Source organism: Vicia villosa, unplaced genomic scaffold (genome assembly GCF_029867415.1).
Source record: "Vicia villosa cultivar HV-30 ecotype Madison, WI unplaced genomic scaffold, Vvil1.0 ctg.000006F_1_1_1, whole genome shotgun sequence".
Taxonomy (NCBI): Eukaryota; Viridiplantae; Streptophyta; class Magnoliopsida; order Fabales; family Fabaceae; genus Vicia; species Vicia villosa.
In genome coordinates this window covers 340,743-360,251 of record NW_026704936.1, presented here as the reverse complement: position 1 = coordinate 360,251, position 19,509 = coordinate 340,743, and the positions used below count along the sequence as shown (strand labels likewise).

Sequence of the window (19,509 nt, the reverse complement as noted above, 5' to 3'; positions counted from 1 at the left end):
GTGCTATGTATCCGCTAAATGCGATGAAGTGATTTACTGTTGAAGTGAATATGTGACGCCTCATTTGTTTGTCGAGAAATTTTTAAATACTCTGATATTTTCCGCATTATAATTGTCGGGTAGAAATGGGGTGTTACATTGAAGATTAACAATGATTTTCTGGATAGTATCAGAGAAGCCCAGAAGTTGAATGTGAGATTAGTTGATTCGATGGTTGGAGTCGACCAAGTTGAAAATGGTGATTTCAAGTTGGATGCACACGGTGTGTTGAGGTTCCGTGATCGGATTTGTATTCCTGATGATATGGATTTGAAAAGAGCTATTCTTGAGGAAGGTCATAAGAGTAATCTGAGTATTCATCCTGGAGCTACAAAGATGTACCAAGATTTGAAGAATTTATTTTGGTGGCCTGGAATGAAGCGTGACATAGCTCAGTTTGTGTATGCATGTTTGACTTGTCAAAAGTCGAAGGTCGAACATCAGAAGCCTGCTGGTTTAATGCAACCTTTAGAAGTTCTTGAATGGAAATGGGATAGCATTTCTATGGACTTTGTGACGGGTTTGCCAAGTACCGTGAGAGGACATGATTCAATTTGGGTGATTGTTGATAGGCTTACGAAGTCGGCTCATTTCATACCTATTAACATCACTTATCCGGTTTCGAGGTTGGCGGAGATTTACGTCCAGGTGATTATGAAGTTGCATGGTGTTCCTTTGTGTATTGTTTCAGATAGAGATCTGAGGTTCACTTCAGATTTTTGGAAGAGTTTGCAAGAGGCATTGGGTTCTAAGTTGAGGTTAAGTTCGGCGTATCATCCTCAGACAGATGGTCAATCGGAGAGGACGATTCAATCTTTAGAAGATTTGTTGAGATCTTGTGTTATTGAACAGGGAGGTACGTGGGATACTTATCTTCCATTAATCGAGTTCACATACAACAATAGTTACCATTCGAGTATTGGTATGGCACCTTTTGAAGCGTTCTATGGTCGGAGGTGTAGGACTCCGTTGTGTTGGCATGAATCTGGTGAGAGTGTAGTACTTGGACCTGAGATTGTTTGAGCGACTACCGAGAAGGTTAAGTTGATTCGGGAGAAAATGAAGACTTCACAAAGTAGGCAGAAGAGTAACCATGACAAGAGAAGGTAGGATTTGGAGTTCCAAGCTGGTGATCATGTATTTTTAAGAGTTACGCCAACAACTAGGGTGGGAAGAGCCTTGAAGTCGAAGAAGCTAACTCCTCGTTTTATCGGACCATACTAGATTTCCGAGATAGTTGGTAATGTGGCGTATAGAGTGGCCTTACCGCCTAATCTTTTGAATTTGCATGACGTGTTTCATGTGTCGCAACTTCGGAAGTATGTTTCGAATCCTTCGCATGTGATTCATATGGACGATGTGCAAGTGCGAGATAATCTCACGGTGGAGACTATGCCTATAAGGATTGAGGATTGCGAGACGAAGACACTTAGAGGCAAAGAGATTGCTTTGGTGAAGGTCGTTTGGTCGGGTGCTACCGGTGAAAGTTTGACGTGGGAATTGGAGAGCAAGATGCGCGAGTCGTATCCCGAGTTATTTGTTTGAGGTAATTTTTGAGGACGAAAATATTCTAAGTGTGGGAGAGTTGTAACGCCCGTTTTTAGTTTGTGTATTTTATTTAATTATGTCATGTTATGCTATGTGTTTTATTTTACTAATTAGGTGTTAATTAGGTGCTTATGTGATATTGGTGTTATTTATTGGGTTTTTATAGTAAATAATATAAGTCATGGTTGTCAAACTCGCGGGTAGACTCGTAAACTCGTACGAGTTTACGAGTGTAGGAAGCATAAACGAGTAGACTCGCGCATAGAATCGTTTTTTGATAGACTCAAGTAGACTCGAGTAGACTCGCACAGACTCGTATAGACTCACGAGTCTATCACGAGTTTACGAGTCTATCAGTATTTTTTTTTATTATTGTTTTTGTAAACCAAAAAAGGCCCAAATTCTCAAAAAAAAATTCTTTTATTTTTTTAAAAAACCGATATTTTGTTTTGCTTGTACATGAATTAGAAAGTATCTCTCCTAGTCTCTTGTACGGTATTTTCATGGAGATATGACTCCAAAATCAAAGAGGTTTGCAAATTGTGTTCGAAGGTTAGCTTGTAGCTCATATGGTTGTGAACGAAATTGGAGTTCCTTTGAAATGGTAATGAATTATTATTTGTTTGTTTATAAATTTAATTTTTATTTTTTTAGAAACATTGAGTTGAATTGTTATTTGCTTTGCAAGTTCATTCCAAGAGAAAAAATATGTTGCATAAAAAACAATTTAATTGATTTCATGTGCAATTTGAAATTGAAAAGTAGAAAAGAAAAAGCGAAGAGTGTTGGTATTTCATTTAAAAGATATTCATTTAGATTATGAATGGATAAATGAAGATCTTAATGAAGAAAATATGCAAATTGAATTTAATGTTAAGCAAGATGATGTTATTATTAATAATATTGTGGAAGCTAATGTTGTTGTTACGAATGTTGCGAAGTGGTGGTGGTGGAAATATTGAATTAGGTGGAAGTGGAACTTCAAGAAATCTAACATTGGCTAATGATTAAGAAGATGTTTTATCTAGAGTAGAGTTTGATGATGATTCTCAAGATACCGATGAAGAAGATGGTGATGGTATTGGTGGTGATGATTTTACTAGAGCTTTCGATGTTTGAAGCGATTAGCATATATGTTTTTTTTTTTTGCTTTATGTAGTAGCCAATTGACAAGATATTAGTACTTTAAGTCTTTAACTACATACTTTGTTATTTTTTTCGTTTTATTGGCAATTTTTTTTTGCTAACAAATTTGTTATGAAGTATGACATTTAAGTTTTAATTTTAATAAGTGTTCTATTATATATATTTGTGTCATATATGAGGAATTTACAAGTTTAAAAATATAAGAGTGTGTCATATATGGGTCACTTACAAATTTTTCAAAGTAATTTTTAATTTTCCATAGACTCGTACGAGTTTACGAGTCGAGTCTGCGAGTCGAGTCTACAGACCCTTTACGAGTCTGAGTAGACTCGCGAGTTTGACAACCTTGATATAAGTTGATGAGTTAGGAGAGTTATTGGGCTTGAGATAGCAATAGTAAGTGTAGGGTGTGATTTAAGGCCCATTAGCATTATGAGAAAGATAGTAAGATTAACCAAAACAAGGGTTTTAGAGGTTTAGAGGATAGAAACTCATTTTTCACAAAAATTGGGAAATAGAAGAGGAGAGTGAAGAGAAGAGAAAGGGAGAATTCCAAGATTCAAGTTCATAGAGTTGGCTTCAATCCAAACCTAAGGTAAGGGTGGGATTCTTTCATGCTAAAGGGATGTATGATGATGTTTTGGGTGGGATTTGATTGTATGTTTGTATCAATGAAAGTTGTGTGTAGAGATGCTATGGTTTAGGAACAAAATATATGAATTTATGATTTGAAATGTGCTTTAATTAATAAGTAATGATGAATGATGATAGATTTCGTGTTTATACCTGGTAAATTGATGTTTAGAATGAGTTATGGGTGAGGAGATGGGGATTATGCAGGTCTGATACTGATACTGAGTTTCTGCACAATCGCGCCTCCGCTGAGCGGAGCTAGTGCGCTAAGCGGACCTCGCTTTACATTTTGCTTTTTTCGCGGGTCGCTAGTGCTCTGCTAAGCGGACCTTGTTTGTATTTCGCTTCTGGACCCCTTCGCTAGTGCCTCGCTCTGCGGACAATGATTTACACAAATTATTGAAACTTTAAAATGATGTATCTTTTGAACCGTAACTCATTTTCAACTGCCGTTTGAACCTATGTGAAGCTCTAATTGATGTCTTCCCATTGTATATGCTTCGTATAACTTTGGAAACTCTTTGAATCTTATTCTTGAATTGGATTGTTGTTGACGTTGGACTTTCGGAATTGATTATGTCATGTAAGTTGATCATGTCGTTTGAGTGGATTATGTTGTTAGTCGATTATGTCGTTCAAGTGTGATTGTGAATGTGCATCTTTGAGTCACATTCATTGCATTGTTTGAGATGGCCCTTGTGGAAAATGTTTGGGACGGCCCTTGTGGCAATTGTTTGAGACGGCCCAATGGCAACTGTTTGAGACGGGAGTTTACTCTAATGGTACCACATGCATTTGCATTGTTCGAGTTGCATAAGTGAAGTCGTATGATGAGTCGTAATTTGGATATTTATGTGTGCATAACATGAATGTTAACTTATGTCGAGGTGATGGTTGTTTCGTTGATCATATGTGATAATTGACTATGTGTGCCTTAATTGAGATTGATATTATTGTTGTTGGTAAGACGTTGACTAATGTGAATTATAGTAAGTGATATATGTTGAGAAGTGGTGACCAATGTATGATTAGTTTATCCGCTTTGAATATTATCATACATTTCTTTATAATGAACGATATCTCACCCCTTTTGTTTGAATGTTACCCTCCGTTGGTAACGTGTAGGTAATGACGAGGAGTAGTCTTGTGCCTTATAGCTCGAGTCAGTGTGTCGATGCTCTGATACGTAGCACTCGGGGGATGTTGGATTACTTGCTTATATCTTGTTTCTTGTTGTTTATTCCTTGTTGGATTTCGTCATTATGTTATGTTGAGATTTGTTGGATATATTGTGCCATGTTGGCCTTGATGTTTATGACTTAGATTGTTGTTGATATTTGATTTCTACTGCGATGTGATTACTTTTTGGAAATGATGATTAATGCATTGGATATTGCCCTCCTTTATATATGTTATGTATCCATGTTGATGAGCATGATATGTGAATGTGATTTTGGTTGTTTTAAATTGTGATGCCCCGAATCGTTCTGTTCCATTTATTTTGAGATTTTGTACTCTGATGTTTCCTGTTAATTGCGGGGTAGATTTGGGGTGTTACAAAGGAAAATTGTAACTTTGATTTCGAAGCAGTTAGGATTGTGTGTACCGGATCTCATGGTGTCGAGACACAATGATCTCTTGTGGTCCTCGCAGGGAAGGTCAAGTGTTTCATAGAGAAGGTTATGGAAAGTGATGATGCATTTGAAATACTAAACTAGACTTGGAGAAAAAAATGAAATTGGTTCATCGAGGATGATAGTAAGATTTTGATTTCGATGAAGTGAAGGTAGGGGTGAAGGTGAGATAGTGAGATAGCTGAGTTACAACTCATAGTAAGAAAAAGTACTGCATCATTTTTTATTATACTTTTTAAAAGTAAAAAGAAATATCATGTAGATATTTTTTTGAATACATTAAAATGAAAAATGTGATTAGCGGGATCGAATATGCGACCTTCAAATAGTGTGTTATTTTTAATAATTATGTGGAAAGCTTTTATAATAGAGCTTACTAACAAAGCACTACTATAGGAATACCTCTTTATTAAGGTTTCACATAAAAGAGATTATTAAACTTCTATGTTTTTTTTTTGTTAATAACCTATAATATCATTTATAAGCAAAAATCTATTATAGATTTCAGTTTGAAATTTTTATAGCACTTTACAGAAAAGCGCTATCATATTAGTGCTATTAAAGATCAAGATTGTATTAGTGACTGAATAATAGGATATGCATTAAGTATGATGGTTGTGTCATTCCTCTTCTTAAATTTGTGTTCTTTTTAATAGGTTTTCACATTCCCTTTAATGACTTTGAAGTAGACGTTCTAAATCATATACTAATTTATCCTTTGTGAATGCATCTAGTAAGTAGGGTTTTTATATATATATATATATATATATATATATATATATATATATATATATATATATATATATATATATATATATATATATATATATATAGTTCTGCTTCAGTAGCATTTCGTTATTCTATAATTTATGGCTTTTCTTCCAATTATACAGGTATTCATATTATGTGCAAATGACCCGTAAATATATAAAAATGGAAAAATAGTTTTGTTCTGGTTTAGGTCACAGAATAAATCGGAAATATATTTTCGATTTGAAACCGCAAATATACTTCCGGTTTTCAACCAAATTTAAACAGAAATGGTGCGCACCGGAAATATATTTCTGGTTTTGAAGAGGCATTTAAGGAATTGCATAAGGTGCTTCTTTTAGGCATGGGGTGGAATAAGAATTTCCCTTTTAGGCATTTTAGCTGTTTATTCTCGATTGTGCGGTTTTTACTGATTAAATATAATAGATCGCTTATTTAGTTTATTGGAGTTTTTCTAGTAGTATGAAGCAGGTTAATATTTCCAATATGTTTTGGTTGTTTTTCACTGGATTTTAAAAACGATGTCGGTTGGTATAGGTGTTGCGACACTGATTGCTATTGTCACATTGCGAATCAACCATAATTTGTTCTTTAATATAAAAACTGTGATAACGGTATCGATATCGATATCTTATAAAATCACTTTGCCACGGTCGTTTTCACTATCACAACCCGTTTTTCAAAACTTTGGTCTTTCATATTGATATCTATAGTAGCCATAGAAATTGAAATACTTTGTGTATTCTATATTTCTTGGTAAGTTAGAAATCACAGGTTCATCAAATTGTGTGCATTTTTCTAAAAGAATTTAAATTCCATCGTTATCATACTGATTCATATTTTCCTTATAATTTTGAAAATTGAAAAACAACAATATATATGATAGATTCCCATACAGTTTTGTTATAATTAGAAGAAACACTATAATTACAAAAGAGGTATGATACTTTATAATTATAATGTTTCTCACCAACTATAATTATAACAACAAGGATGAGTATATGTCATGTATTTTTTTCTATTTTCATAATCATTAAAAAAATATGAATCATTTTGATAATGACGAAATATCAATTCTTCCTGAAAAACATGCACAACAATCTGACAAACCTATGAATTATAACTTATGAAGAAATATATTCAAGACAGAATGTGCTTCAATTTCTATAACTTCCATGGATCAATATGAAAGACAACTACTTGTTGTCTAACATATTAATATTCAACAATCTATTAAAATGAAGGTATAACAAAACGTGATTTTCATCCATGTCATCTAACTTTTCTGTGTTTCATAATTATATATATAGCTATATCTTTATACTATAATTAGGAGACACATAGAAAACATTATAAATAGGTGACACATACACATTGATCGATACAAACAAGCATTTTATTTAGGAGACTCATTCATGCTAATGTATGTTTAAAAAAATGAATGTATGTTTAAAAAAATGAATGTGGCTAAGAAGACACCATTTTATTTAGGAGACATATTCATCTTTATTAATTGGAGTCCACCAAGTACTTGGCATGCTAATGTATGTTTAAAAAAATGAATGTGGCTAAGAAGACACCATTTTCGGTATGATTTCATTCTTTTGACTTTTTCCAAGTAAAAAAAATGAAATTGAAAAATGTTAAGAGATTTTGAGTATTTTAAATATCGTAATCAGTTAACACGGACGTGTAACTAGTTTTAGACATAATAAATAAGTCCATAAGCTTAAGAAAAATCATTTACATATTTACAGTAATCAGTTATATTTAATAGTTGATTTTCTGTTACTAGCACTCTAACCGTTTACAAGTTCCATGTAATCAGTTAAAGACCCGACTTATTGTCTTTTCTTTTATTTGACTTGATATTTTTGCATCCCAATCACAAATATATATATATATATATATATATATATATATATATATATATATATATATATATATATATATATATATATATATATATATATATATATATATATATATATATATATATATATATATATATATATATATATATATTTGAGGTATGTTTTTAATTAACAATGAATGAAATAGAAAATTCTCACCCTTCATTGATTCATCAATGTGTGGATAATGATAACTTTGAAAAGATTGTTAACTGCGAAACGTCGAAGCAAGTGTGATAAATTTTGGAAAAGACATATGCAGAGCTCATAAAACGAATGTGATGAGGTTAAAAACTCACAAACGTCAGCTTGAATTGATTCAAATGAAGGAAAATGAGACAATCAATTATTATATGAAGCGATGGAGGAAACGATGAACATAGTGCAGGAGATCCACCCCAATTAGACCATAGAAAATAACTTTATTTAGTGGAAGGATATTAATGGTACTTTTTCAGTTAAGTACATTTGTGTTTCTCTGAGTTGTGTAATATAGGCATTATGGAAAATATCTTATCAGAGTTAGGTATACTATGAAAGTCTCAGGTCCCAAGAAAAACTGAATTGTTCCGATGGGACTACTTCTCAACAAGCTCCCAACAACGTCTGAATTAGCAGAATATAATTCTATCACTTTATTATTGATAAATCTCATAATTTATTTTATAAGCAAGGATTTCATTAAACGAGCACTAGGGGTACTCGAACCCACTTACAAAAGGAGCTCCGCGAACTCGGAAACGAAAATTACATACCAAGTGACATCTATTTGAAATCAAACAAAGGATTTCTACTAAACTCATAGAAATTACACTTGGAGTTCGCAATTTTACCGATGAGCGACCATTTCCACACCGTCAACTTAATATTCCACAACAGATCATCAATATTACAAGTCCCTCCGTTGAAAATGATGTCGTTCCTCAACTTCCAAATACCCCATACCGTCGCCGACCATATAATCCCCGTCTTTCTGTTACTGTTACAAAACTTCCTGACACAATCCCCCCATATCAAAAAAAGTTTCCAGACACACGAAACAAAACCGGGTTCCTGCCCATTCCAGAGAACTATATTTTTCCAGACCACAACAGAAATAGGACACGAAAAAAGAATATGATCTAATGTTTCATGAACATTTAGACAGAAGTTGCAATTAAAATCAGAATTATTCATCGAGATACCTCGCCTAAAGAGTTGATCCTTGGTTGCCACTCTATTCAAAAAGAATCTCCAGACAAAAGCTCTAACTTAGAACGGCATGTTGGTGATCCACAAAATCCTCAAAGATTTTTTACAATCACCCTCCAAAGCAACAGTATCCGGACTAACAGCTAAAACATCGTAACCACGTTTCGCATTATAGCCCTTGTCCACGTCTTGTTTCCAAATCAAAGTATCTGGTGCGTCTCTAACCGGAGCTACCGTTTGTAAATGGGTAATAAGCTGCAACTGCCTCAAAGAGGCGCTGCCAGTCATCAGAATGTTATCAATATCCAAATCCTCCCAAACCCATGATGTACCTTCCCACCTTCCCATCTCACTAACCTTCATCCCTTTCTTCTTGCTGATAACGTAAAGATCATAAAAAGATTCACTGAGAGTTAAATCGCCCAGCTAAACCGATTCCCAAAACAAAACTGAATCTCCCTTTCCGATCACATTGAAAGTATTACCTGCCAAAACCGAGGCTTAAGCAGACTGTTCAAGCTTGATAATGTTGTTCCACCAAACGGAATTAAACTTAGAACCGCAAACGTTAGACCCTACAAAAACAACATATTGAACATTACCGTATCTCGTTTCCAACACATTCAGCCACAACTCTTTCTTTCCCTTCAATATTCTCCAAACGCACTTAAGTAATAAAGCCGTATTGAAGTCGTCCACTTTTTTTACCCCTAAACCACCCTCCTCCATCGATTGGAAAATCCTCTCCCACCCGACCCAATGAATCTTTCTCTTGCCTACTTTTTCGCCCCATAAAAAGCTAGCTTGAATCCTTTGAATATCCTGACACACCTTCAAAGGAGCGCGATAGAACGAGAGTTGAAAAACAGCAATGCTCGAAAGAACAAATTTTAGTAACGTTATACGGCCTCCTAAGCTAATGCATCTATTCTTCCAATTATCCAGCTTAGCTTTGATCTTCCGGATTAAAGGATTCCAATTTGAGCATTATCCCGAGTTGCATCCAATTGGAATGCCGAGGAAATTGAAAGAACTCTTCTCGATCCTGCAAGACAAAAAACAAGCAGCAGCATCCAAGAAACGATCAAACACATTGGTGCCTATCAGTCTGCATTTGTTGTAATTAATACCTAATCCCGATACAACTTCAAAGGCTCTGAGCAAGGCCTTTAAAACCCAAATCTGCCTCCAAGAGGCAGGCCCCATCAGCAGCGTGTCGTCGGCATATTGGAGTATATCAATTTCACATGTCGTGCCCAGCTTGATACCTTTAAAATCACCTATATAGACAGCTTGCTTAACAATCCCCGAGAGCCCCTCTGCAGAAAGAACAAACAAAAAAGGCGATAACGGGTCTCCTTGGCGAAGACCTCTACCAACTTTGAAATCCTTAGTTGCACTTCCGTTCACCAAAACCGACATCCAACTCGAGAAAACCGTTCCGTTCATCCAATTCATCCATCGATTACCAAAACCCATCCTTCTCATAACGTTTCTCAAATAGTCCCAACTAACTCGGTCGTAAGCCTTCTCGAAGTCAACTTTGAAGAATAAAAAGCTTTGCTTAGATTTCTTCGCAAAATCCAACACCTCATTAGCAATCAACACCCCGTCGAGGAGCTGCCTACCGGGCACAAAGGCGCTCTGGTTCTCCGAGACAATTGACCCCAAAACCAATTTCAATCTCGCTACGAGCAATTTGGCTAGAACTTTATAAATGCATCCTACAAGGCAAATAGGTCTATAATTGTTTAGGCCCAAAGGATTGTCTCTTTTCGAAATAAGAGTGAGAAAAGAGGACGTGATTTCCTTAGAAAGAGTCCCGCTCGAATAAAAATCCGAAAATAGAAGACAGAAATCTTCCTTTAAGAAACTCCAGCACTTCTTGATAAAATTGAGATTGAAACCGTCCGGTCCCGGGCTTTTTGAACCCTCGCAATCCCAAACCACATTCTTGATCTCAAGCTCCGAAAAAGGCATCTCTAACATATCTTCTTCTTCCTTAGACAGAGTCTTGAAACTGATACCATTCAAAACTGGACGGTTAGGATCGGTTTCAGCGTAAAGATGAGAATAATAACTCCTAACCTCCTCTTTGATTTCCCCGACCGTCTCCAGCATGCCTCCCTCCTTGACTAACGGACCTAAATGATTTCTTCTGAACCTATCCTTCATACAATTATGGAAATACTTTGTGTTCAAATCCCCTTTGCACATCCATTTAGCTCTGCTTTTCTGGAATAACATACTATCTTTCAGACTCAATTGCTACCATAATTTACTAACAACTTCACTTCTCTTCATAACGAGCTCCTTGATCAGTCCATCCTTACAACTTTCCAGCAGCCTATCCGCTTCGTTAATAGCATCAATGCCGTCGTGAATATTTAAGTCAATTATGTTGTGCACCTCCTTGTCCCAAATGGGAAGACGAAATCTAAGCAGCCTTAATTTCTCCTTAAACACAAAGTCGCTTCTGCCTTTTACCGCTAGATTCTTCCACTCCTGCTCAACAAAAGACAAGAAGGATGGGTCTTCGAACCAAGAATCCTTAATGCGAAAGGGTTTGGGTCCCCAATCGTGAAGATCGAAAGAAAGCCAAATCGGGCAGTGGTCAGAAATATCTCTTTTATCAATGAATTGCCCAACAATACCCCAATCAGTAATCAAAGAATTAGATAAAAGAAACCTGTCAATTTTGCTCATCGATTTTCCGTCGTCGCTGTACCAATTGAAAGCCTTCCCTTTACATTGCACATCAATAAGATTGGAGGCTGAAATGAAGTCTGCAAACTCCCTCATTTCAGTCCTTCTGCAATATAAATCAGAACCCTTCCTTTCCCTTTCATTCGTGATCGCATTGAAATCTCCGCCTAAACACCACTCCCCGTCCAAACATTTAGATTTGTTAGTGAGGAGATCCTTCCATAACCTCCTTTTGAGATGCAACAAGCAAGATGAATATATGTTAACGACATAGTAAAACTTTCCCTTTCTTAATAACTTTATTCCAAGAAATCCTTCTCCCTTGAAGCTAGACAGAACCTCACAAGAATCTTCCCTCCACATAGTTATCATACCTCCTGAAGCACCCTCTGAACTGGAGAACGACCATCCTACTTTCTCGTTGGGCCAAAGGCTATTGGTAATGCTGACATCAACATTAGCTAACTTGGATTCTTGAATAAGAAAGATATCAGCCTTACCTTTAATCAAGACCTAACTAATTCTCTTCCTTTTAACCTTGCTGCCTCCTCCCCTTATGTTGAATGAACCTATAATCATGAATCCAGTTTAACGAGCACCTTCTCACCAATCTTCTTCTTTCTATCCCCATGTTCCAGTTCCAAAATCTTCTTTCTAGAGTCGTTGTTGCCATCACAATCCATCACCCCAATCTTTGAAATGATATCCCCCAATTTCTTTCCTACGTTTGATTCTAATTGATCCCAAAATCTGGAATTGCCCTGAATCATGTCCGTGTCTGAAACTTGATCACAGCAAAGGATGTTTCCCGTCGAGAAGCTGTTATCCACGCTCTTGCTGGATGCCGGAGAGACGATAGGAGATTCGGAAAGATGAGAAAACCTCAACACATTGTCAAGATTCAAACTTGAGTCAGGGCCCGCTGGTCCACCTGTAATTGGTCCAACAGTCACTTTCAAGAGAGACCGTTTTTTGGGCCTAATCTTTTTCCCAACCTTAAGCCCACACAAAACCTCAACCTCATCCATCTTATTAGTTTTAGGTTTGACCAAAGGTTTATACTCCACAAGTTTCGTTTTTTTGAAAAAAGTATCCACTGAATAATCATCAGTCTTCTCCTCAAAACCAGGGCAACAATGTTTGGCCCCACTTTTGATTGACCCGCTTGCAGACTCCTCCCTGGCTACCTTTACTGCTGCATCAAAACAAATAACTTCTTTTGCAAACTTTTTGTCTGACACACGTTTCCCTTTGGTCACCTCAGCCTGAAATTCCTTGGACTCCACACCTAACCCCCTGCTGACCGTAGCAGCCGCCTCTACCGATTCCGCAACTTTTGAAGCTGAATGAGCCTCCCCTCCTTCACCATATTCAAACTCGGGAATATCCCAACAAAAATCAGATTCAGAGGAAGATGAAGGACCCTCAATCTTCTTGGCCTTCTGAAACAAATTAATACGCATGGGACCATATGAATCTTCAGAAAGCTTGATCTTAAAAATAGTTCCATTAATGCACACACTAAAGGTTTCATTTAGAGCAATCATACATGGAGTCTTGACTAAAATCCTAGCAATATCCATATGTTCCCCCTTATGAGTATTATCATCAACACAGATATAAGTTCCTACGGTCTTAGCGATCATCTCAAAAAACTCGAAGTTCCATGCGTGGCATGGAATCCCGTAAACCCTCAACCAAGTTGCTCTTTCTCTGTCAATGTCGTCCTCCCTCCATTCTCTTATCTCTGAGAACCACTGTGTCCACCAGCTTCTCCCTTCCTCAATCAAGTCACGAACCGCACCATCTTCAATATCCTCTAAAAGACAAAGATTTGCACCTAAAGGTGTGACCTTGATTGAGAAGTATCCCTCCATCTCAAAGCTCGTTTGGATATTGTAAGACATGCCCGGATTCACTATCACTCCCACAAAAGCTCTCTTAAATCTTTCTAGGTTTTCTGCAGACGTATTGAAATTGAGATAACAATGAGATTTGCCTCCTTTAACAGCTTCAGCGAAGGATCTGCTTCCCTCCTTGTTAATAAAACACGAGTAGTTCATCTTGCTTCCATCGTTGAGCTTTTGGGAAACGCCGCCACTCCTCTTCCCCTCCACCCCAGCCACCTTCTCTGCTCCAAAAGAACCCCGCGACTGAAAACTTCTGGCAAAACGAGGCAAGTTAGCATGTACCTTCCTCCCATCATTTAAAATGTTGTCGAGCTTCACGGCTAAAACTCTTCCATCCTCAACATTTTCGAATCTGGCGAAATCAAATCTCTTTCCAAACTTGTTCCTTCTTGGTGATATGACAACTTCTATAATATCTCCAACACAACCGAATAACTCAAAAATCTCGAAAGAAATTATTCTTTCCGGTATTTCTGAGAAGAAAATAGAGGTCAAAGCATTCCTCTACCGGAGAAACGTCCCATTTAGGCGTCAAGTGCTTGAAATTTCTTTTCCCTACCTTGTGCCATGCCATGAAGATACGTGAAAAAAGAAGCTAAAGAGGTGCTAGAGAGAGGGCAGACATTCTCTCTCTAGAAACTTTTATAAAATTCCGAGAATCTATTTTTTTTATATGAATTAAATATTATGCATAAAAATCATTTCCTAAAATTACAAACCCATTTGTTATATTTTTCCCTTACAACCGATAAGAATTCTTTCTTTTTTTAAACACAATTACATCGTCCGATAATACACTTCGGTGTATAAGAAGGAGGGCAAAAATTATGTGGACAATCACAATCTTGAATACATCTAATACCTATATATAAAAAATGAAAAATAAAAGAGAATACACTATTGTTACTATTCAAAAAATATATCGTGTACGAAGTATATTAGAAAATTTAAAAATGATAAAAAATAACTTACCTTCAACATTGATTGCAGCCAAAAAAAAATAAAAAGAAAAATAATTAAAGCATAAACAAATTTGACAATTTAACCATATTCTCCCTTTTTTTAGTATAAAGTAGAATATGAGTTTATCAATTTATAATTTATAAGATTCATGTTATCTTTACATGAATTAAATAGTTTTTAGCTCTTATGGAGTTGTAAAGAACATTTTTTAAAATAAAAAATAATTATAAATGCTTCTTCAATATATCAATGTGTTTTCTTTGTCCCGTCACACTTTATAAGGAGGTCACCTAAAAAACTTATCAATCATAAAATTTCAATCTTATTATAAAAAAGTTTAGTGTGATAACCTCTCAGGATAATAAATGAACATCACAAGATAGGAATTATTTTGTTGGATCATGGTGATTGTTTATTAGTATATTTACTATACTCAATGGTCTTATATTTTTATAAATCAACTAACTATATCCCCATTCTCTTTATAATATATTCCTTGCTTAAAAAAAATTGGATTTATCGGCATGCCTCAATTATATAGTTTTTTTTAATAGGCAATTGATTAATAAAGCTCGCACTAGGGGTGCAACCCTTACACAAAAAGGACTAGAGCATGATTGAATCGGATAAAGGAAGTTTAAACCAATCATAGTAATTGGATCTAAACTTAGAATATCCGCTAGATAACCATCTCCAAGAAAGAAAAATAATATTGGAACAAATTACATCAAAACTAAACACCTTCCCCTCGAAAATAATTGCATTCCTCATAATCCAAAGACACCAAATCGTAGTTAACCACACAACATTGATCTTGATTTTGCGGTGGCTATTTGACACCTTAACTTGTAAAGCCCCTAAATCAAGAAATTCTTCGATGTTACTAACCTCCGAAATTCCAAGCCAAACGAAAATGTGACTCCAAATCTCCAACGCCCCTCGACAATGAAAGAAAAGATGATGAGAAGTTTCTTCATGAACACCACAAAACACACAATCCGGATTCGAAACATTTACAACTCCTCTTTTCAATAATTGATCTTTAGACGGTAAACGCTCTATGAAGAATCTCCACGAAAACAACTTAATCTTAGGCGGAATTTTAAGGTTCCACATGACTTTCAACAAATTGAGCACTTGAATATCCCAAGCAAAAGATTTATAAATGTTAACCATCCAAGAAATGTTCGCTACCGAAAACTCCCTATCCGGATTAAGGTACCAACCAAAAGAATCGCTTTCAAACTCACTCGGAATGTAACCAACTACTAGATCATGAAACCGGTTCCAACACGTAGTGGCGGCCACCACTGCCTCCAACAATGAGTACCGTCGGCCCAAACCAAAATATCCGCCACCGAACACCATTTCATGGTTGATAAATCATACAATTCCGGGAAAAGAAGACAAAGGGGTTGATCACCTAACCATAAACTATGCCAAAAAAGAATATCCTTCCCGTTCTTGCAACAACAAGAAACACATCCCGAAAAGCCGCCATCCACCAAACCATCCAACAACTTGTTCTTGCACAAGTCCCTCCACCAAATCGATTCATCTCGCCCGATCATGTCTCCACTAGAATCTTGAATCTTTAATTTTGGCCTAACATATCTCACTTTGAGAAATCTACTCCAAATAGCATTATCTTCATTTAAAATTCTCCACTTCCACTTCAAGAGTAAAGCCTTATTCACCTCCCTCACATCTCTAACCCCCAATCCACCTTTCTCCTTTGGTCTACACACAACTTCCCACTTCACCCAATGAATGCTCCTTTTCTCAAAATTACCACTCCAAAGGAACTCACTTTGAAGCCTTCTAATCTCTTTAGCAACATTCCCCGGAACTTTAAAGAAGGAAATGGTAAAGATGGGAATTGAGTTCAAAACCGAGTTTATAAGAGTGATCCTACCTCCCATAGAGATGTTCCTTCCCTTCCATGAAGAAAGACGCCTTTTAATTTTATTAACAACTTCCACCCAAACCTTCTTTTTTCTAGGGTTTTCCCCCACCATGATGCCTAAATATTTGAAAGGGATCTCACCTTTCTTGCAAGCGAGAAACTTCGTAGCGGCATTAAAGTACCAATCACCCACATTAACTCCTAAGATGTTGCTCTTTGAAAAGTTGATCTTCAAACCGGACACCAACTCAAAACCTATCAATAAGACCTTCATATTCCAAATGTTGTCACAAGTGGCGTCCCCAAGGAGAATGGTGTCATCCGCAAATTGAAGAATATCCACATAGTCTCCATCCCCATACTTGAAAGGTTTGAATTTATCCAATTCTACCGATCTTTTCACAAGAGCGGTTAGACCTTCCATGGCAAGAACAAAAAGAAACGGGGACAAAGGATCACCTTGTCTTAAACCTTTATGCACCTTGAAATCTTTAGTTGCGCTTCCATTAACCAAAACGGACATATGATTGTTGAAAATGCAAGCTTCCATCCACCTCATCCACCTATCTCCAAACCCCATCATAACCATAGTATCTCTAAGGTATTGCCAAGAAACGGAGTCATAAGCCTTTTCGAAGTCCACCTTAAGCAAAAGACAACTTCTTTTCTTCCTCTTCGCCCAATCAATAATCTCATTGACTAAAAGAACCCCATCCATCATGTTTCTACCCGGGACAAAAGCGGTTTGGTTGGAAGAAACTAAAACACCTAAAACCTCTTTCAATCTAGCCGCCAACATCTTCGAAATAATCTTGTAAACACTTCCCACCAAACAAATGGGTCGGTACTCGCCTAAAGTTTGAGGATTGACAACTTTTGGAATTAAAGCAAGGAAGGAAGATGTGACCGATTTCACAAGAGAGCATTTACTATGAAAATCGTTGCACAAATTCAAAACATCTTCGCGAATCACCACCCAAAACCGCTTATAGAACTCTAAAGAGAAACCATCCGGCCCCGCACTTTTATTACCATCACACGACCAAATAGCTTCCTTAACTTCCACCTCGGTGAACGGGCGCTCTAAGATTAAAGCCTCACTCTCAAGAAGCTTCTTCATGCCCAATCCACCAAGCCTCGGCCTAACCTCTATCTCTTCTTTGAGGAAAGACTTAAAGAAGTCATGAATATGATTTTTCACCTCAAAAACATCCTCCAACAAACCGCTACTAGATGTAAGAGAACACAACGCATTTCGCCTTCTTCTCTCTTTAAGGGAATTGTGAACAAACCGAGTGTTGCAATCGCCATCGGATAACCATAATTGCCTCGATTTCATACGGAGTAGACCTTCCTTCTTATAAAGATTGTTCCAAAAGTCTATGGCCGCCTTAGACCTTTGAACAACTATCTCCTCCGGAACATTACCTGCAAAATGAGCAAACTTGTTATCTAAAAAGTGCATCTCCTTCCCCGCTACCTCAATGTTAAGATCAATCCAACCAAACACCTCCTTATTCCAAATGCGGATCTTGCTTTTAATAGCTTTTAACTTCTTCACAAGACAAAAATCCCCCCTCCCCTTCACTTCTAATTTTTTCCACTCCTCCTCCACAAAAGCAAAGAAGTCCTCATGATTAAACCAAAGATTATTGAATCTAAAAGGTTTAGGTCCCCAATCCCTCTTATTGTCTTTGATCCAAATGGGAGCATGATCTGATACGTCTCTTTCACCTATAGATTGGCCTTCTATATTCCAATCATCGATAAAAGAAATCTATCCAATCTACTCATCACACTACCACTATTATTGGACCACGAGAACTTCCCTCCTATAGTAGGAGGATCCACCAAATCCATCTCTCTAATGAACTCAATAAAGTCTTCTATCTCCCTTTTGTAATTCTTCTTAGAGACTCCAACCCTCTCCTCCAAAGACGAAACAATGTTGAAGTCTCCTCCAACACACCAAGAACCATCTATACTCCTTCTTTTCAAATCCACTAACTTCTTCCAAGAATTCATTCTAGCCATGTGATCACAAGAAGCGTAAATATTGACAAAATACATTCTTTTATTCTCCTTTTCCATGCAAACTCCTAAGAAACCCTCACCTCGGAAACTAAATATCAAAGTAAAGAAATCTTTCCTCCACATTGTTAAAATGCCACCCGAAGCACCAGTCGCCTCCATATGAGACCACTCCACCATCTCATTACCCCACAATTCCTCGGCTAACTTGTGATGAAAAACACCCAACTTTGTTTCTTGGATAAAAGCTATGTCCGTCATACCTTTTTGAATGTTGAAACCAACTCTTCTCCTCTTCACTCTCTTACCACCTCCTCTAATATTTAGAGAGTAAATAATCATATCAACCTATTTTGAATCACCTTAAAAGCCTCCCCCTCTTTGGCACCTCTCTTCTCCATCACCTCCAATTTCTTAATAGGGTCAAAACACAGACGAGTTTGTAATCCCCAAATTATTCATTGATTTCCACATACCCTCAGAATTATTACCTAAAGTTCTTTTAATAACTCTGGAATTGCAATTCATCACATCAGAATTGGTGAGCGAATCGTTTGAAATAGAAAACCCCGCCGAGCAGCCTCCATGCGTATTGCTAGAATCATTTCCAGTTGTTAAATATGAGATGGTCTAGCGTATGTTTTGTTTAATATTTGGGTTTCATATAGAAATTGGGGCTATTTAAATATTAAAGGTTTTGTCACTAATAAATTAGAAGAAGAACATTTGAGAAAAATCTATGATAACTCTAGTAAAGGGGTTAAGTTACCAGCGGCATATGAGTAATTTAGTGCTGGATTCAAGTGACTTTGAATCTTTTCTCAATATGAATTTTATTGTCACTTTTGCTTTTACAATTTGTTAATTTTTATTTTTGGATAGGTAAATGAAGTGGTAATAATTACAATAAAAACACACACATAACACAATTGCGACAACCAAAATTTTAACTTTAGTGATGACCGTTGGAGCAAGGTTTTTCGGAGTTGTTTGCTATGTCCGGCGATGATAGCATCTCTGTCGCTGAGGCTGGTTTTCAGGCCACTGATGGCTAGCTCTGGAGCACAGCAGCTCTTCTGCTTGACAGCAGTGCCGGGGCAGCAGCGCTATCGGTTAAC

General features: G+C 36.7%; 1 protein-coding gene across 1 annotated transcript; it reads right to left on the bottom strand.

The window, feature by feature from the left end:
• Positions 1 to 9,625: 9,625 nt before the first annotated feature.
• Positions 9,626 to 14,568, bottom strand: LOC131621485 (uncharacterized). Its single transcript, XM_058892536.1, has 2 exons — positions 14,464 to 14,568; positions 9,626 to 14,353 (listed from the first exon to the last, which is right to left on the bottom strand). The coding sequence occupies exon 2, from the start codon at positions 13,642 to 13,644 to the stop codon at positions 12,157 to 12,159; it is 1,488 nt and encodes a 495-aa protein (XP_058748519.1). The 5' UTR covers positions 13,645 to 14,353; positions 14,464 to 14,568; the 3' UTR covers positions 9,626 to 12,156.
• Positions 14,569 to 19,509: the final 4,941 nt, after the last annotated feature.